Genomic DNA, 21,507 nt, shown 5'->3' on the forward strand with positions numbered 1-21,507 from the left:
ACAAATAAGACAGTTGGTGAACTCCCACTGCACGCGGCGGGCCGTACCACGTGAACAGTGGGAAGGAGAGCATTCCATAACAATAACAAAATCTTTAATGATCTTTAATAGTTTAACGATAATTACTGTTAATAACCTTGTGTACTGCATATTTTTTTACTATCTCTTTCTCTCCATAGATACGAAGTTGATTCCAGGTGAGTAGCAGCAGGCCAGAGTGTGAAGAAAGACATGACCACACTCTCTCTCTCTCTCTCTATCAATCAATCAATCAATCAATCACAATGTATGTTTGGTTCACCACTATCTGTCTGGACCTGGAGGTCCCACAGGAGCAATAGCTTTTTAATCTCCACCACTCTGCAGATCTTCCCATTTAGACTTGGGGGTGTTCAGCTCAAATGCCTTGCATATGTACCTGTATATGACTCTCAATGTTTCCCTGCCAGCATGCATCCTGCTACCAGGTACTGTACTGTCTCAGAGACTCATTTGATACATCTTGGGTCTTCACTGGTGTGATACACCCCTGCTTCAATTGATCTAGCACTTATGTACTTGAGGCTTGTGCTGTGTTTCAGTACTGCCTTATGTCAGCACCTCAGCTATGTGTCAGTGGTACATTCCATGGAGGGGTTTCTTCTTGCCATGGTACATCCTCTGCTTCCATGTTGACCATGTCCCCATCTGACTGAAGCTCTCCCTTATCAGCTTATCCTTGGGGACATTGCTTGAATGTTTTCATGGATGTTTCATGTCTCACCCTAGACAGTGGATGTTAGACTGCCATCTATACTATATACTAGATGTACTTGCTGGACATCACACTCCAAAAACCCCATTCCAAAGTTCAAATGGAGCTGACCATATTTGTAGCTATAAAAAGCAGCACTTTTCTGGGAGGCTTTCCACAATATTTGTAATATGTCTGTGGGAATTTGTGTCTGTTCAATAAAATGAGCATTTGTCAAGCCATGCCATGATGATGCCTTGACAAGTCCTGGCAATCAACATTTCATGCTCAGTGGGGATGAGGTCAGGGCTCTGTGTAGGGCACTGGGTTTCCTCCACACTAAACTTGTTAAACCTTTTCTTTATGGCTCATGCTTTGTGTCTGAGGCAGTTATTCTAGGCATACCCCAAAGTGCTGTCACAAAGGTGGAATCATAATTGTTTAAAAATTCTTTTTATGCTGTAATGACTGGAATGAGCCTAGCCCATAAACTGAAAAAAAAGCCCCAGATGATAATTCCTCCTCCATCAAATTACTGTAGGCACGATGCATTCTGGTAAGCAGCTTTCTCCTGGTATTTGCCAAATCCAAATTCATCCATCAGACTGGCAATAGTGAAATTTGATTCTTCACTCCAGAGAATGTTTCCACTGTATATAACACATAGTGATCTTAGGGTTGTGTGCAGCTGCTTGACCTGGCATACCCATTTCATTCCATTTCATGAAGCACTAGCCTTCACATTCTTGTGCTGATGTTGCTTCTAGTAACAGTTTGGAATCTGTATCATCCACTATGCACCTCAGCAATTTGAGGCTGTTGTTACTCCTAGATGTTTCCATTTCACAGTAATAGCAATTATAACTGACCATAGCACAAATTTCAGTTCTTCAGAATGACCCATTCTATTCTGAGAGTGTTTGTTTTGCATGAAACAATGCAGAAATGTGTGTGGAGGTATATAATATAAAACACACACACACACACACACACCCCCCCCCCCACAGGAGTCTAGTTTATTTGAAATTGTATGCTGCTACTATTGCTATGTGCATAATAAATAAATAAATCAGTGGTGTACTGATATTTTCTAATGCAATTTTGTTGATGTTTTTCTTACAACAGTTCATGACCTGATATGAGTGAATGCACAAATGAGATATGTCTGCACCATGCGATTGCTTTTTGTGATAATACCAAACAGTAAGGACTTAAGTCAATTATGATTGTGCCTTTGCCAAACTCACATTCTTGTACAACTTTTCCAGCTGAGGTCTTCAGTAAAAGATAAAAAAACCTTTTTTTTCCCCCCTATTTTCTGTTGATAGCAAAAATACTTTTTAAATGGACAGAGGTTATGACTCGGTTGCTAATTTTGTTTCCTTGCATATAAACGCGCACACACACACGCGCACACACAGTATCTTACATTTTTTCATACCACAGTGTAGAATCCCTGGTTTGCACCAGACTATTAATGTTGGTTACAAAAAGCAACACTTCAGTCAATCAACAGTCCAATTCAGCCTTCTGACATTATACTATTTCCGTTTGCATTTCAAACTTGCGTCCACACAGGTATGTCTAGGCTTATGGTATATATGAGAGTGCACAAAAAACCCCGTGTGTCTCGTATTACGGGTCTTGTGTAATATGCATTTTTGTGTGGTCAGATACAACGTAACATTTGTGACCTATGAGCAGCTAACTGGTCCAAACTTCTTGTATTGAATGAACCTCAAAATACAGGCCCAGAGACCACATGGACACTGTCCTCAACATGCCCACACAAGTTCGTTCTGCCTCCAAAGTATGAGTGGGTTACTTAAAGCAGCCTACAGAGGCAGGTTGTCGTCTTTAAGGCAATGCTCTGGTGCAAGTGGAGAACAGATAGACAGCTGGTCAAGCTAAGTAAGCAGTAAGCAGGAAGGCACATTGGTGTTGGAAATGAACACTATCATTAATAAGAGCAAAGGAGTCCACTTGAAAGTTGACAGGTTCAGGCAAGTACCTCCCCAGTGATCCCACCTGTGATCACACTGGTCAGGAAAAAATGGAGCCCGTTTGTGATGTGCTGGCCACAGAGTGGGTCCCATCAGCATTCACACTGAAGCACTTAGAGACGTGCATGGAGTTTTGCTTTTGCATGGCAGGTTTGTTCTTTTTCCACCTGTGGATTTTGGGCCAATACTCAGGGGAGGACCTCTCCAGTATCTGAGCCCTCACCAAGTCAGAGGGACAGATGGAGTTAAAGAGAACACGATACAACACCCTGCGAAAGAGAGTGAAAGAATGTTAGAATCATAGAGTGTATGTGTAATAAACCAGAAAACAAACCAAGAAATGTGTACGAGTGTGTGTGTTACTTTTTGTGACAACTTTACCTGGGTAGTAATGCTACCACCACGGTTATTCCACACACACAGTAGTAAAGCGGTTCAGACATGAGTCTGCTCTCAATGCCAAGGGGGTTTGTGGGAGAGTTACATGTCACACATGTGACACTGAACGCAAGGCAAAAGATGTAGTAGAACAAAGCACTGCCTACAACACCGCTACATGTAGCCATGTCTGCAAATCACATAAACACACAATGTCATTAGAGTTAACAGAGAGGAGATAAATTAGCAGGACTACATTAAAATGATTCTCTGACAAACAGGAAAATGGGAATTTAACATAGAAAGCTTTCAACATAGTCAGTTGTTTATTAGAGGTTATTTATTGAAAACTGAAATTAAATAGGTCTAGTAAAGTTGTGTTACAGCTGTATACAGAAACAGACTGCCAGGCTTTCTAAGATATGAATAAATTATAATTTTTTTTAACCTCATTCTTTGAAATTCACTACAAGTCACTAGTGATTTGATGTGGACACATGTGCCTCAGTTGCACTGCCATATTATAAATATTATTGCAACATTAGCAGGGAAAAGTAGAACAACAGCCCACGTGTCAGTACTTCAGCAGGCTAATGTCCCTGAGACAGAGTGACCACTGCACCTCAGCCTTTACCATGGCAGCTCCGGCTCAATCATGTGTCAGCAGTTTATCAGCAAGCAGCTTCAACTACCCTTAGGTGTAGTGTTTTTTCTTTTATTGCCATGGTGGCAATACATTTTTTGCATATATTGCCAAAAAACAAAAAAAACAAAAAAAAAAACCTGCATATGTTTTAGTCTGACAAAACAGGTCTCATATGTTTTCTCGTGTTGATTGGCTCACCAGTGTACGACTCTCTATGACCTGATGAAAGAGGATGATGAGGAGTGCTGAGCTATTGATTGGAGAACCAAAAGAGAAGAGCCCAATGTCCGAGCCAGCATATGTCTGACACACACATGCATACACACACACGCGCACACAAATATCAGCCCTCACATAATTTACATAAGAATACAAATGTTAATACTTTATGACAAATGCACAGTAATGAACTGATAAAATGTGCTAGCAAGCACACAGGCAAACAACCCCTGAGCAGAAACTAACTGCACATTCTAATATTTACACAGTTCAGTCCAAATTAGCAAATGCAGACATGTGCATTGCAGAGATTCAGAAGATACCGTACAGTGGAACTCACAAAGTATGGAATGAAAAAGCAGACCAGGCTCTGGTAAAAAGCATCCAGCATAGTCAGCCAGAATGTGGATGGGAGGTAGGCCTGCAATCCAGATTAAACACGCCAGCATGTTACTCGTAGTCACAAACCCCGAAAAGAAATTCGACAAACCGAAAATGTCCTCAGTGAAATGTTCTACTAAGAAGCTCTAACATCTTAAAGCTTTAGGACAGACATTTTTATTGCTATGCTACCAGTTTTATCTTCGGTAAAAAAACATTGTTTTTAATTAATTGGCATTAAAATAAGATTTAGTCTGAACAAATCAAAAATGAGACTGCTTCTACAATTTATTTCTTCCTATTTGCTACAGCAAAGGCAGAAAAAGGTCAAATTTCCTGCTATTTCTGCCCTAAAAACTGAATGCACTGCATTCTCGAGTCCGAGCCTGTGCACTGAGCGTGGGAGGGCTGAGCAGTGTAGTGCAGGTGGAAAAGCATGCACGTCAAGTATGCCCCCCACCTGGGAGTTCTGTCCTGCCCGGTAGAGCTGAGGCCAGCACAGGAGTGCTTCAACACACACGTCCTTATCCAGCACGCCATAGAGCAGCGGTGGAGCGGATGTAAACAGCAGGTTAAAGAAGATCAGCACCCATGAGTTGCTCATGGTGCTGCCTGAAAAGCCACAGAAGAACTGGAACCAAAACAGCAGGTTCACGTACATCTGGGGGGAGGGAGAGAGTGTGTATATGTAATAAACCTTTAAAACAAAAGTGTTAAGTTCAATTTTACATGTCAGTAAGGCAGTAGTAGCTCAGTGGTTAAGCTACTTGACTTGTAATTGGAAGTTTGCTGGTTCAAGCCCCACCTCTGCCAAGGTGCTACTGTTGGGCACTTGAGCAAGGCCCAAGTTGTAGACTTGCTCAAGTTGTACTCACTCATAACTGTAAGTCGCTTGGGATAAAAGCGTCAGCCAAATGCCGTAAATGTAAACGTCTGTAAACCTCTGGTGTGTGTCCAATTTTATACTCACAACGTTCTTGTAAAAGAAGTACAGGATCATGTTAGCCAGTCGTGTGTAGCACCAATGACCATGAACTAACAGCAGTTTCCTGAGGTGTTTAAATCTGGAGATGGCAAAGTCACTGGACATGACTGCCTGGAGAGAACACAGCGGAGCCACACACAGAACAGCCACTTAATCTCACAAAGGAGAGTGTGCTTTTTTAAAAAAAAACATATCTGAAAGTATGATCTAAAAGACAAGAATCTTATACTAGCTAGATTGAGTTTCAAGTGTAACTTACAGTAAATAATCATTCCAAAGTGCAATAATGCAGTGAGAACAGCCACAATAATAGCCTCATTTACATTTAGCAAAAAAGAGCTTTCCAAGTTAACCATTTGGTAAGCACTGTAGCAAAGTGCAGTCTCAAAGTGCATTGGCATTAGCTGAGGTGCACATACATAGATTGACTGCTATGAATGATTCATAGATTAGGTTTGGCTAAGGGACAACCTGAAGGGGTGAGTCTTAAGAGCAGGGTGGAAGGAGTTTGGAGAGGGGGCTACCCAAGCTTGAGGGGTAAGATAGGTCTAAACATGAGGGAAATGTCCCCTTTATTTGAACCTTAGAACACTGCTGAAAAATAGGTGTTCAAACTGCAAGAATCCAGTCTACTGTCACTGTACAATCTGGGAATGTACAAACTGTCAAGAGTCCAGTGGTTTTATGAGGCTGCCCTGTACAGCTAGGTCAGTGTTCTGACCCAGCCTTCCTGTAACTGGAGTGCTGGAGAGTAGAGGAGAGACAGGGAGGAGCGGGGAGAGAACGAGCGCACCTGCATGCCTTCCTGGCCCGAGATGCCGACGCCCACATCTGCCACCTGAATCATACTGACATCATTTGCTCCGTCACCTGAGTGAAAGTCATTTGTAAACAGACTCCTAAAATCACAGTGCCCATCGGACATTCATTCAGTGAATAAATATGTCTGAACACAGCAAAAAAAATATAATTGTTTTAGAAAACGTACTGAAAACAGACCTATGGCAAGAGTCATGACCCTGAGAGAGTCCCCAACGAGCCGAACCACTTGGCTCTTTTGTAAGGGGGTGGATCTGCAGCATATGACTGATCTGCAGTGGCCTGTCAGATCTAGGAACACCTTCTGTAACTCCTCCTTCAGAGCAAAGTCTAATGTGTGGCCGTCGATCACCAGGGTGAAGCCAGTTACATCAGGACTGTCTTCAGATCTGACCATGCCCCTCTCTGCAGCAGCTCTGACCTCCTGCTGGAGTTCAAAGAGCCGGGATTCACACGCTTCCTGGGAGGGAACACGACACGCAGTTTTCACAACCACACACACACACACACACACACACACACACACACACACACACACACACACACACACTTTTCTTACCTTGCTGTCACAGTTGGCAGTCAGTAAGTGGTCAGTAGGTTGGAGGAGTTTGCAAGCACAAGCGATGTTAATAGCTGTCTCCTGTTTGTCCCCCGTGAGAACCCATACTTTGATCCCTGCCTTCTGTAAAGCTTCAACAGTCTCTGGAACATCATCTTGCAACCGTCCACTATACCTGTCGCCCCTGCCAAACAAAGGTTTAAACGTGTTGATTCAAGTATTTTTTTAGGCCAAAAGTGAGAAAAGAGAAGAATTCTTATTATTAATGCATATTTAATTTAGGAGTTCAAAAAAACTTTTGTTTTTCAGGCACTGCTTTCCTTCTTCACTAGACTCACCCAGTAGTGTGAGGTTACTTTCCAATCTCTGGGCTGACTCGAGCAGAAGTTCCTCTCTGTTTTCAATACTGGTTTCAGCAAAAGTATGCCTCTTAAGCCACGCCTCATACTCCTCCTCCTCCAGCACCTGTCAATCATGAGCAAACCTCCATATCAGTTTCAGCAGAAAGGTACAAACACACTTCAATTAAAAAAATGGAAAAAAAAAAAAAAGTATATTTTTAACACGTTTTATTGAGGAGGCAAACTTCTGCAGAATTGCTGTGGCAAAACGAGCCTTAGTTTCAATTCTCCCTTTTTAAATGAAATTGCTGAGGGAATATATTCAAAGCAGCAAAAAGAGGAAATGAAGATAGAAGACATACTCGTTTAGCAATGCAAAGTGTACGCAGGCCCTCTCTGGCGTAGTCGTCCAGGTGCTGCTGGGTTTGCTTCATGATCTCTCGAGTGCAGCAGCCATCAGCTACAAAACAAACAGACAACTCAAACAGAGACCAATCTACACACTGTAAAAAGTGCAACAGTAAGGGCATGACGTAACCAAACAATTAAAACATGAATGAGGGGAAAAAGGGAAAAGAAAAAAAGACATTTACAGGTTATATGATGTTAAACCATAAACTTATATTGTCTTAAACTTTGTAGAGGCAATGTTTATTACATAAAAAGTGTGGTCTAAAAACTGACAGGGCACACATGCAGGTTTTAAAATTTTGAGCACCCACACACACCCGAGGGCTGTATTAGGTCCATGATGACGTTATCAGCCCCCTTGGTGTAGACAACCACCTGGCCCGTGAGCGGGTGCCGGATCACCACGGACATCCTCTTGCGGGCGGAGTGGAAAGGCAGCAGGTGGAGCAGTGGTATGGAGAGAGGCCCAGCGCCCGGCAGCTTCACCAGCAGCTGCTCACGGGAGCGGCCCAGCAGGGTGCAGCCGTAGGCGCGTGCAGCCTGCACTAGTGCCGCCTCGTCTGGGCTCTCCGCCTCGTACAGCAGGTCCTTCTCCTCCTCTTTCTCCTCCTCGTCTTCGCTGTAGTCTCCACCACCAATGTCCTCATCATCATCTTCCACCTTTACGCGAGGCTGCGGCTTCATTCGTGCGTCACCCTTCCCCCAGCCTCCGCTGCCTGACAGTACGGGGGTGGAGCCGGTGAGGGGGTATGGCTGGGCGTGGCACTGCCCGGGGGCGTACGGATGGGCGTTTGGTGTGTAGACGGCTGAGCGGCCACGAGAGAACAGCCTCCTGGTTAAACTGGGGGGGCTGTCCGCAGCCTGGGAGGAGCTCACGGAGAAGCGGGGGAGGCTGAGCTTCTGCAGCAGGGCCTTCATGTCCTCCAGAGAGCGTAGTGGAGTGCGGGCCATTGGCATCTGCACCTGAGGCACGAACACAAATGCACACAAGCTCACTCATGTCCACCGGTATAACGGCTTATGTACACTATCAATAAACAGCAACACCGTCACTCTCAGTCTGCTGGACTCCAGAGACAATGCATATGCTAGACAATAAACGTTTAGGATATGTGAGCTGAGCAGTTTGTTGCACGAGAGGTCATGTAATGCTCTAAATAGCAGTGCCCTACAGGCTCTGCAGGTTTGAGCTGAAGGAAAGAGTGTGAAATTTAATTACAGGTGAAGCAGCAAGCAGCAGGAGAAGAGCGTATGCTGTGTGGACCGTACCATGTGACGGGGCTGGCTGGGGGAGGACACCACCACGGTGTTGCAGGCCGCCAGAGCGAGCACAAAGTCCAGGATGTTGAAAAGCTCTGCCGGGTTATGGCGTGAAAGAGGAGAGGGGGTGGAGGAAAGGGCTCTCAGCTTCTCCTGCAGGTGTAGATCAGGAACTACTGCACACTCCTGAGGACCATATGCACACACAGAGAAATTTGAATAAAGCATTAATGTTTGTTTTAATGAGATTTCTCTGCTTTTATCTTAATTATTTCTCCGTATTTATAAGGGTGGTGCTTGACGGCAACACCGTCAAACACACACATACCCAACTTAATTAAGCTGTGTATGGGTTAATTATGTCACGAGAGTGGGATTCAAGTTGTGTGTGATGGGAGTATGTTCGCATGTATAAGGAAGTTTAAGTGTGCCCTCTGCCCACCATGGCGCTGCTGAAAGCCCCAGCCGTATGTCTGCGGAGCGCATTGGGAGGCGAGTGTGCGTCGGGCGTGGCGGCGAGTGTGTTGAGGGACACAGAACTGCGGTTAGAGCTGAGGGACCGCCTACTGGAGTGAGAGCACACCCCGAGTGTGTGTTCAGGAGGCCTGCCAGCCTCATACTGCTCCATAGCACGTACTGGGGAGGAACACACACACACACACACACACACACACACACACACACACACACCACACACACACACACACACACACACACACACACACACACACACACACACACACACACACACACACACACAGTAATTGCATACTACGAACTTGAAGCATATGGTATTATGCATATTTTACTTTTTTAATGTGCTGCTAAGATGCACGTTATCCACAATTGATATATTCCTATATCTCTTTCCTAAAGAATAAAGGAGGTGATTCGCCATAATAAGAAATATATTAAAACTGGCTGACAGAGTAGGTAGTATAGTATTTTTCATTTTAAATTAAAATGATAAAAATTATATTTTAAAAGAGCACAGATATAATTATACAAGGTGTCAATGCAATCAACTCCCTCAGCATCATTCATGACACATGGCACATGGCAGGAACAACCCCATACTAATACACAATCAAATGTATTACTAAACTAATAATCACTAAGCTTTTTTCCCCCATCAATAAATCATCGTAAGCCGTTTTTTAATGATGCTCAACAATAATGTGGCAAGCTCAGTACAAGCCACAACAAACTGTTGGTGAGAGTATATGTAACCAAACGACTCACTTCAAAACAGGGTAAGAATCCCAGAACTGTAAATGAACACTGCAGACTAGAGGAAGCCAGACAAGTACCCACTTAATTTAAGAAAGGCATCTATCCAGTTAAAAGAAGCATGATATTTGCCACACATAATAAATTCCTGGGTGTTTCAGTAAATATAGATGGACATGTTCTCACGGAACTCAAACTATAAAATTCTTGAATTTCAGCTGACGGGAGAGTGTGATGGACTGGCTTTCTTACATGAAGCAAGTAGCTGAAGTGGCTCAGGGACCTCACATTGAGAAACGGTCATCGTTATAATACTTTCCCCATGCTCAATGACGCTTTACAGTCGCAGGGCAGAACACACTGAACACCGCAGGATGCTGAGAGGTGAGGGAGGACCCACCGTTCTCGTGATGAGGGTACTCTGTGCCAGCCACGGTGCACCTGCGGAACAGCATGCGGTTCTCCGTCAGCGTTCCGGTTTTGTCAGAGAAGACATACTGGATCTGACCCAGATCCTCAGTGATATTCAGCGCCCGGCACTGCACGCCAGAATCCAGCCTGGCATTATACAGATCCAGATCATTCTGGATAAAGTAGATCTGCCCCAGCTTCACTATTTCAATAGACACATACAGAGCGACGGGGATGAGCACCTGTAACCCAGTGACACAGGAAAGAGGAATGAGAAAATCCCGGGCATGTGTCCAGTGGACGCAGCAAAGCTATGAAGATGTGCAGTGAGTGTGCTGAGGGTCAGGGTAGGCCAGAGGAGCAGTGATTATGGAGCAGTCGTGAACCCACACCTGCAGGACAATAATCATAGTCCAGAACATGTAGAAGCCAGCCAGGGCAGGGTGTGTGTTGTCTGGGATCATGAAGACCGCATCCTTCAGGCCACTCAGCCACACACCATGGCCTAGTGAATGCAATCATGGGCGGATCATGACTTAACAATGCAGACACAAACAAAAAGGTTTCTGAATGAAGGAAGGACACCATCACATTTGATACTGTGCTGAGGTGGATTATGCAGATAGAATTGTGTTCGTTGTATAGTGGGTGTATGTGTGCTTCTGTGTGTGCAAGCTACCCACCCACAGCACCAACAAAGCACATAAGCAGTAGTATAACCACACTCCACAGAATATCTATGTTGAGTCGGCGCTCCAGTTTACTACGCTTATAGCGTGGCCCGCTGTTATTCTGCATTGCCTTTGTCTCATGACCTACACACACGCACACACACGCACACGCACACACGCGCACACACACACAGACTTATATTACTAGATCATCCTCTCTAGGGTTAGGGATAGGATTAGCTTTCAGAGCTGTTGGTGTGCACTTGTGTGTGGTACCTGCATAGACTACAATGCCAATCACAGTCTCTGTGTTTCTCACTGTGCAGCTTCTCAGGAGAAGGTTTTCACTGTGTAATCCAACACGTCCTTTGTTGGGGTGCTCCCTGAACACACATGCATACACAAACATGCAGATACACAGATCAGATTTAGGAGAAAGCAAGCAATTGCTTCTACGCAGTTCAAGCAATCTATGTAATTATGTAAATTTATGTCTTTACATATCAAACCAGCATTAACATTATGCCAAAAACTAAACAAAACATCTAAATGGCAATCCAAATAGTTCCACAGACTCACATGTAGCCTCTAAACCGTCTCAGGTCATTGTTGGGGTTTTCACATTCAATGCGACTGTTGAAATTCTCAGGAGTAAATTCAACTCCCTAAGACAGCAACATGTGCATGTATAAACCATGTTTAAAAATCACTTGAAATCCTTGTCACATTTTCATTGCCATGAAGTTGAAAGAAAGAGGCAATACTAAAAAGGATTAATCACCTGCTGAGAGATGTTTCGGACCACCTGCCTTTGTTTGAGGTTGGTTTCTCCGTCCAGGTTGGCGGTCTCTATGTGACACACTCCGTTTGGGTCAGACGAGTGAAGCAGCACCATGTCAGCAGGAATGATCTCGTTACAACACAAACGCACCACATCTCCCACACAGACTTCAGCCCATCTCCGCTCCACATACTGCCACTGCTTCCTACACACGCATGCATGCACACACACACACACATACACACACGTTAAGCCATGTGCAAGAGATGTAGAGAGTCAGGTATGTACTTCTGTTTTGAACATAGTAACACGCACAATAAATAGACATTTAAACAAACATACACCCACAGACACCACCAACCATCAAATTTCCATACATTTGTCTCCCATACACACACAATCCTCACATCAGTACATGTCTTATTGCTGTTGTTTCACACAAACACACCGGGAAAACACAACTCTACAAGCAGTGACTACTTTGATATTATATCCTCTACAAAGAAAACCTGTAACCTAAGTCCCACCCATTTATATCAGGACCACATGGGATTCTGTTTGAACGAAGTTAAATAGCTTCTTTGGCTTTAGAAAAGCCATGAATTCATCATCCAGCTGAACTGTCAAGTAGAAGCTAAAAGCTAATAATGACTACATGAATCTCAAACCTACAATTCGGGGATACGTGCTGTACCCTACACCCTGCCATTTATTTCAGGACCACATGGCATTCTTGTTAACTAGGTTAAACAGCTTCACTAGAAAAGTCCATTTACCAATGAATGTCAAGTGTGAACTAAATCATGCTATTTTTGGTATGACATGGTTTTATTGTCTGGTGCTGTTTAATAACATTTAATGGCCTTTTTATACATCACATCTAGCAATAGGGGAGTGAAGTGTATCTGAGTATACAAGGCAACTCTAACAATGCACCAGGACACAGGTACACATGCAATTACTCACTTTAAACATATGCACGTGTGCGTGTGTGTAACACACACACACACACACACACACACACACACACACACACACACACACACACACACACACACACACAGACACACACAGACACACACAGACACACACACACACACACACAGCAGGCTGTAATTTAGATATATTGTGCCTCCTGGCCCAGTAATTTGTACACTAATAAAACTGTCGTCAATACTGTAATGATTGCACTGCAAGTTAACCCTTAAAGTCTCAGTGCCTCTGCATAACAGGCTCTCCACCTCCATATGCATCATAAAAACTGCTAACAGCTAAACTGTTTACAGTAATTACTTTGACATTTTGACTGCAATAAGTAGCCTAAAAACATGTATTTTATATTTGTATTATGATACTCTACTGCTGAACTCCCCATAGTTAAACTACTGCATCTGTTAAGAAAAACAACAGCACTTTCCAAATGATTTACAAGGGTTCGTTACCCTAGTACACTGTACATCAGGCAGGGTTTATTACAAATGTATATATTCAGTGTGTATATATATATATTCGTTTAATACGAAGAGAAAACCAGAAAAAAAGGAGCTGAATATGCGAGTTCAAGGATTAACATTAGCAATAGCACACTTCAAAGAGATACAGAATTGTTACTCTGCTGGTTGAGAAAGAACTGAAGGAGGACACCACAGGAATATGCTTTTGTGCCACATTACAGTAATGTCAGGAGACCTTCATTACAGCAGACCCGTCCATCTGCTAACTCTGTATTTAGCTCTATTCAGATAACTCTCTATTCAGCTCACAATATTAGACTGTTCTGAGCAGCTAGCTCATGCTAACCCAAGAGACAGCTTCAAAAAAGGTCTGGACAGATACTAACATGAAACACTAGTTACAACAGTTGAGGAATGTGTCATTTTGCTTAAGAATGTTAAAATCTGTTAAGAATAATGTTTAAGTGCATTTTGAGGGATACACAAAAAGCTCAAAATATTTGGTTCTCTAACATAGTGCCTATGCTCATGATGAAAGTTAAAAATACTGTTAACAGGTTTACATATTTCTACTTACTATGATGCCAGATTTTCTACAGTGTCTGTACTATGGTACCAAGTTTTCTAGTGTCTGTAAAGCAGATTTTCTTTGGTGTTTGTACTGTGGTAGCAGATTTTCTGTTGTGTTTGTTTACTGTGGTAGATTTTCTATGGTGTCTGTCGCAGAAAAACAGTTCTCTCTCAAACCTTCCAACTTCTTATTTTGAATACATTATCAACTTGCTAGCCATGTGATAGGAAACCTTTTAATACTTTTGACTGCAGGTAAATTTGAATAAAGCATTAATGAGATTTCTCTGCTTTTAGCTTAATTATTTCTTCGTATTTATAAGGGTGGTGCTTGATCTCTTGGAATCTTATTTAAATCCAATTTGGTTAAGAATCGTTGGTGTATTTATATTTCTATTAACCTCATATTTCATATCTGTGCATTTGTTCTTATCTTTAATGCATCGTTCACCTGTCATGTACATCACACAGCAGATTGTTGACACGTCGGTCAGATTTCCGCCGCCGCTGATCTTCCCATAGGTCTTTCACGGCTGTGACGGACATCATTGCAACAACAGGTATGAACGCAATCTCTGGCTGGAATGCGTTCACAATTGGCACAAAATTTAGTGCAGCCAAAAGAAGGAAGTAGACATTGGCAAAGCGGTGAAGCTGCTCAAACAGGTTTCTGGGGATGAAGGAGAGAAAAGTGTACTTGGTGGTCCTGATCGTATTTCCGCTGTACTTCTTCTGCAGTCGTTCAGCTTCTTCATCATAAATCCAATTTGGGAGAACCACCCTCCTCTTCTTTGCCTGTGTGTCTCTGGCCACACCAGGCTGCCGTGTGATTGTCAGAGGGGCCATGAAAAAGTGCTACAGGTACAGTACCTTGTGCTTTAGTAGGAGATACCAGTTGAGAATGTCCCTAAAATCCACCTTGGACAGTAGCCTTTTCTCCAACATATCGAGCATCCGTCAAACTACACTTCCCATCGGAACATCTTTAATTTCCCTTAAAATCTGAGACTCCATGCTTCCTTTGCCTTTGTAGTTGTCTCACACATGTGAAGAGTGCACAGCGTGCGTAGGCGTACGTGACTGTAACCCTGACAATCTAAAACACACGGGCCGCTCCTCATCCAGGAAACAACCCTGAGGTAATAAACAAGACCAAGTAGAGAAGTAACTTCAGAATGGAAGACAAAAACACAATGAGTTTGTTGTTGGATGGCCAGCTGACAACATCCGATAACCAGAACGCTATCTGCTACTCGGCAAGAACTCCAGTATTAAGAACAGAATATCACTGCCAATACACATAGAAGAACGGCTTTGAGAAGTACTTTGAACTGGCGAGGGCTAATAGGGCTTTTCGTGTGCTTTTGTGATGATAGCAGTAAGTGTTTTACTACAGTCAGTTAATATAAAACAAGGACATGCTGTGGAGGATGGAGGGAGTGAAGGAGACAACTTTCCCGACACCACAGCCCATCACAGCGAGTTTTATTGGCTCCCGTAAGCAATACCACGTCCTGAGCTGAACAGACTGGAACCATCCCACCTGTCAGATTCAGGAACTTTTCATTTTCTCATTTTTCCTGGAACAGCCTCTCAACCTTTAACAATCCGTTTCTGTCTACACACATTTATGGCTCAAATTTCTTGCCACAGTAAAAGTTGGAAACATACTAAAATAGGACATTATGTTTGCACAAATACAGTCCATCTACTCTAACTGTGGAGGTGAGTGGACTGTTTGTGAGCCATGTGGCTGTGTGCTTAATAACATATATCTATTTATATATTTATATATTTATTTATTTATTTAGAGCAAAAAATCCAGGATTCCAGGTAAATAACTGCACTGTAGAGCAAAATATTCATATGTACACAATTTTGGACAGAGGTCCTTCATCAGCTGTGCAAACAAAGTGCTTCTGAAAGAGGAGGCAGAGGAACATAAGGAATATAAGAAAAAGTAGATGTTTAATAACACTCATTTTATGGGGTTCTAAAGTTCAGAGAGTGTAGATCACTTATTTTTCTCTGAGTTCTATCTTCATTGCTGCCATAGCAACAATTGACAATATGTCATTAATGCAGTGTCCACTGGCATTAAAATGCCTTCCCACTGTAAATGACATTAATTAATTAATTGTGATGGTCTGAATGTGTTCAACAAAACAATCAGCAAGTGTGCTCTTGGCTGATTACATCTCTTGTAAGTAATACAGTAGACAACTGCCACAGTAAGGCATGAGGAAGAAGAGGTGATAATCAATCCTTTCATGCTAGTTATTTTAATAACTGTGCTGATAAATTTACATGTAGCAAAACTAGAGTGGATGTAGGCTACAGTACAGACTTGTGTGAGTTTTGTGTAGTGTTTTTTGAAAACTTTAAATAAGTTGATCTCAATTACCTCTTGTAATGAAACTTAATAAAGTGGAATAGAGTGTTAAAAAAGTATTAAGAACACAAACGAAACAAACAAAATGTGAAAAAAACAAGGCCAACACACACTAAACCAATATAGTGTAGCAAAACTGGAAATACTTGAGATATGTAAAAGTGTAACTCAAGGAACATAGGAACAAAGTCAAACCCAAGGAACATAATTAGAGACAGGAGTGACATGACCAATTAATAAGCTCGGGGCATGGCGATAGAGGCGCGCACGCGCATGGGATGCAGCCTAGGAGGGGACTGTGCCGGGACACCTACTCATTTACTTTATTAATCACAGCTTTATCAAAGACTACTCTGTACTTCATAACCATAGAACTATATATCAGAGGAGCATGATGGAAACACTAAAAGGGTGCAGTAACTGTTTTTTGTGCAGAAGCCTGTACCTGTTCTCTCCAAATCTAAATGAAGGTGTCAAAGATCCCAAAATTATAGAAATATTTTAATCACACACCTGTAAATATGCTGAAAACTAAATATCATTCAGAGGATCTACAGGTTGTGTCTGCCACAACTGATGAACTCAGTTTAAGTGGAACATATCCTAGAGCAAATGATATAGAATCATTTGAGCTGAGTTACTGGCTTTTGTTTGATTCTGTCTTTGTTCAAAGCCTCATCTAAAGGGTAAGCACTACTACAGGACTAAATTGGGTCTGCTACAGCATTCAGTTCCAAGACACCTTCTAAATCACAGAATATACCAGAGAAGATGGAATAAAGTGAGGTCACCTGTCCGAATAAACAAACAAACATAAATAAATAGACTCGAATTTGCAAAAACACCATAAAAAAAATTTTTATAATTAAGAATTTCCAAATGAAGAATTTAACTGAAAGGTCCAACTAAAGGTAGGGAATGAAGAAACCTGGCTGTACATGTAAGAAAGTCTTCCACATTGCTGATGCAACTATATGCGACAGAGTTTGCCAAAAATGTCCCCATTTAAAAAAAAAGTTTATACTTAAAACGTCGCCAGTTACTGACCCCAGAGGTGCACTTTATTTCAGCAATGAGGAAATGACATTTTTGCCATTTTGAAAAGGCATGGTGGCATAGTTCGTATTACAGATATCATTGCTCTTAGAGATGGTGTGGTATTTCATATTTGGTACTTAAATTTATTATTGGCCAAATTAAATCTATAATTATGTAATTATTATATACATAACTTACATCAAATGCTTGGCTCAGCACAGAAGTGTTACTTGAATAAATCTCTTGTCACACACAGGCTATGGTGAGTAATAGGCTATGGTGCAACCATAATAATACTTTAACCTGGATACTGGGAAGCCATCAAGATAATATATTCTGAAGAGATTTTACACAGGAACCACCACTCCACCATCCACAGAGATGCTGTCCACTCCATCATCATACAGTAGCAGTAAACTGGCTAGGCTTCTTACTTTTGGAAGATTAAAATAGTTGTGCTGTCGTACTACAGATTGGGGAAGTCTATGGTGTTAGGCATTAGTCAGCACCACAAGGATCTCAGTGCTTGTTTCCAAAGCCAGTACAATCAGGTAGCAATGATAACTTTATGCTGCTTTAAAAGTCTTCAGCAGTCCGAGGAGTGACGTTCATCGTCACTTACCATCTGTGGCAATTTTTGTTCATTTCTTTTTTCTGCTTTGATTTAAGTGCTATGACCAAAGGCGCATGACCCCTCCCCTTTAATTCCCACTTTCATATCTAGTTTATTATGTGTAATTCAGCAGTTAAAACAGGAGTAGTGGAGTATGTTCCACACTAGGAAATAAAAAAATATCTGTCAATTTTAACTGAAGCCATGGAAAAATTTTGAAAAAGTATCAATACCGGTATCAAAAAGGTCAAGCAATAAAACAGCGTTAGCTAGGCACAAATACAGCGCTTACTACTTGACACACATGTAAGCAAACAAACATATCAACCGTTAGGGTGTTATTACAGCTTCTCTGCATTTCATAATGTCAATTCCACACACACACACACACAAAAAACACAAACACACTGACCTGCTATAGACGTGCGTGAGTGTGTTATTGATTCTCTGGTCATAACAGTACCGCCTGTAGTCCTCCATGGCATCTTTTAAGGCAATGACAGTGAGGACCACAACAAGAGGGATCATGGTGATCTCTCTCTGAAAGGCCTCCACCACTGGAATCCAGTTCAGCATTGCCAGGAACAGGAAGTAAAGGTTTGCCACTCTGTAGAAACATTCACACTGGATTTTATTGCCCAAATCTATTCACACAGGTAAATCACAATTAACATGCCCCACTGATGCATACTTTACCCATTATTATTTTGCAAGCATTATATATTTAAACATACTGCAGCCCTGCTGACCCCAGAATGACTTTCATACTAAAAGACAGAATCAGCCTGCACCTGATTCTGTGTTATCCCATAAGATATGTTAGATAACCAGTGACATCAGAAACCTGTCTAGTCATATGTGGGATCTCACCTGTGAAACTGTTCGAACAGATTCTTGGGGATGAAGGTGAGAAGAGTGTACTTGGTGGTACGAATACCATTGCCTTGGTATCCCTTAGAGATGCTGTGGTATTCTGCATGGTGTGGACCATGTCGTGCTACCACCGTTCTCAGTTTTCTAGAGCGCCTGTGCCCAGAGTGGTCCTCGTCATCCAAGTCACTCTTTGAGAGCAGTGAGTCAGTGGGAAAGGACCAGGCCTGCCTTGTGTCTGTGGTGTCCACTAATTGCCATTGGTTCCAAATCCAGCGAAACTGCTGCATTATGGGAGGCAAGAGATGCTAGAGCCTAGTGCCACACAGCCTGATCAAACCTCACAGCCTGGCCCTGGAATTGCACTGTACACAAAGGTAGCATAAGACAAAATGTTACTTTCATGTTACTTTCATGAAAATAGACATGTTCGAAAAAGCCAAATCTTAAAAAAATATTCAAAAATATAACATATTTTAGTACATTTGATCTGCTATCAAAAATCAAAATTTATATAGTGCTTTTTACAACAGATAACAAAGCAGCTTTAGAAATGTCCAAGTGCAAGCCCCCGATGAGCAAGCCATGGGTGACAGTGGAAAGGATACACTCCCTAGAGCATGAGGAAGAAACCCTGAAAAGAGCCAAGACTCAAAGGGGGTGGGGGGAGCATTCTCCTCTGCCATAGTCACTTTAAATAGCCAATTATATCATTTACAAAGAAAAGGTTAAAATTATGTTGGTTTTTTTTTTTTTACTCTGCAAGCATGCAACTTTCCAAGAAGATCATTTCACACTACACAAGTGTGCTCCTACTGAAATACCTTCTCTTCATTATATCCTCCCCACCTGTAAGTAGCTACCCCCATGACATAGGTGATGCTCTTTCACAAGTTGGGACAAGAAAGTTGAACACAGTAATAAGGCAGGACTTCAAATACAACCTTCTGTAATTTTGATGTTAAAGGATGTTGTCCACAGAGCATCCATTTTGGACACTCAATAGCCCACTATACTGAAAACATGGAAAACATTCAAATATAACTTACTCAACTATTGTAGCATTAAAGACAAGCTGTCACTTGTGCCATACTTATGTGTGTGTGTAAGGGTTCAGAGTATACAAATATTTCATAAAAAGTATTCTCCAGTGACACACACAACACCAGTAAAAAAAATTCTTAGATAATCAGATGAAGGCCATTTTTTATTTCCATATCTGTGGGTGCCTTGTGTGCGTCACCCCCTGCAGAAACATTATTTTCAGATGCAAAACCACAGAAGATACTACATGATCACAGGCCAGCAGTTCATTTTGTTCTTTGAAACTGATAGTAGCAACAATCCAGTAAAAATAGCCTACAGCATGATTCAGTAAGTCGTGCATAATACGCTCATAAATAAAATGCACTGACTCCAGACTTTTGATAAATTTACTTTTGCTCTGACTTCCTTAAAGCAATAAAGGGAATGTTTGTGTAAAAGCTCAGTTTCACTTTCAAAGAATAAAAAAAGAACTGCTGGCCTAGGATCATGTAGTAGCACGACTAGCCAAAACAACTTCCCTGTTGGAAATCCCCATTACGAGAGTGGTTTATTCCACGTTGGGGCACAGTCATGTTCTAGAAGTGGTTATTTTAGTGAAGGGTCATTATATGTGAAGACTTAGATAAGTGCTTAGACTGCTAACATTTTTGTATGATGGTAAATATCTACAGGTTAACACGTTGCCGTGTGGTATTTCTAATAAAGCGATTAGGTTTGTACGAGAATGAGAGTACTTTGGAGAGACAGCACTGGCTTTAAATATTGGTAGATGGGGTAAAGCATGAGATTAGAAATTGCTTGTGGATGCAGACAAAATACTGGCTGTACCACATGCTATTTCGCTAACTATGCTGAGCCCAGGCATGGTGTTGTACTTGGAAAATAAATGGATAGTTTATTTTATAGAGCTTACAATTCCATTTGAGTATGCAGTGGATAAAACTTTTGAAAGGAAAAAAGGTTGAAGTATGCAGACTTGGTGGCTGAGGTGAGAGAATGCAGGTGGCAAGCACATCCAAGACAGGTAGAGATAGGTGTTGTGGTATACTTTGCTACATATCCCCCATCACTGCTGGTGCAGTTCATTATTAGAAGCCGTAAGTTAAGAAGAGCTGTGGAGTTGGGACTTGTCAGAAGTAGGTGAAAGGACTAGCCAATAGTGGAGAAGGAGAGCTCAGACTGGTTGGAGTAATGCTCTATAAAGGGTGGCGTGGCTGAGGTCATCATGTCATGGTCCCTGTATTCTACAGTATTCTGCTTCATTGGTATGTTGGACTCTAATCTACTGTACTGTATTAGGATGTTCTAGAAGTAAATAACAAAGCACTTTTGTAAGTCGCTCTGGATAAGAGCGTCTGCTAAATGCCGTAAATGTAAATGTAAAATGGTGTAAAGTGGTAGATCCACCGGAACCGGTGGCATGGAGCAGACATTGATGGAGCCCAGGATGGATTTGTGTTGGAGAATGCTCATAGGTAATATCCATGTGGAACTGGCAGAACTGGGCATGCATTAAAAGGTGTCACTGTGGCTGGGTACAGACTTAGTCGCTGGGAATGTTATCATGGATTTTATGGCTGTGTTTGCTAGCGGCATAGTGTTTAAGAGGTAAGAGGTTTGGTTGTGTTTGAGAGTAGCATGCTGCTAAAGCGGTGCAGCTTGGTTTAAAGTGAGCTTGGAGGGAGGCGATGCTGG

The 21,507-nt window shown here is 42.1% G+C and overlaps 1 protein-coding gene across 1 annotated transcript; it reads right to left on the reverse strand.

The window, feature by feature from the left end:
- Positions 1 to 1,734: 1,734 nt before the first annotated feature.
- atp10d (ATPase phospholipid transporting 10D) lies at positions 1,735 to 15,051 on the reverse strand. Its single transcript, XM_027023604.2, is given in 23 exon segments — positions 1,735 to 3,005; positions 3,118 to 3,280; positions 3,283 to 3,304; positions 3,959 to 4,063; positions 4,320 to 4,400; positions 4,821 to 5,021; positions 5,331 to 5,456; positions 6,139 to 6,215; positions 6,345 to 6,624; positions 6,724 to 6,887; positions 6,890 to 6,907; positions 7,062 to 7,188; positions 7,427 to 7,524; positions 7,793 to 8,438; positions 8,745 to 8,921; positions 9,178 to 9,371; positions 10,366 to 10,618; positions 10,769 to 10,881; positions 11,060 to 11,191; positions 11,324 to 11,430; positions 11,627 to 11,712; positions 11,829 to 12,033; positions 14,304 to 15,051. Coding segments are annotated over 23 exon segments (3,999 nt in total). The 5' UTR covers positions 14,699 to 15,051; the 3' UTR covers positions 1,735 to 2,776.
- Between the last annotated feature and the right edge of the window lie 6,456 nt (positions 15,052 to 21,507).

This window comes from Electrophorus electricus, chromosome 11 (assembly GCF_013358815.1).
Source record: "Electrophorus electricus isolate fEleEle1 chromosome 11, fEleEle1.pri, whole genome shotgun sequence".
NCBI classification, from domain to species: Eukaryota; Metazoa; Chordata; class Actinopteri; order Gymnotiformes; family Gymnotidae; genus Electrophorus; species Electrophorus electricus.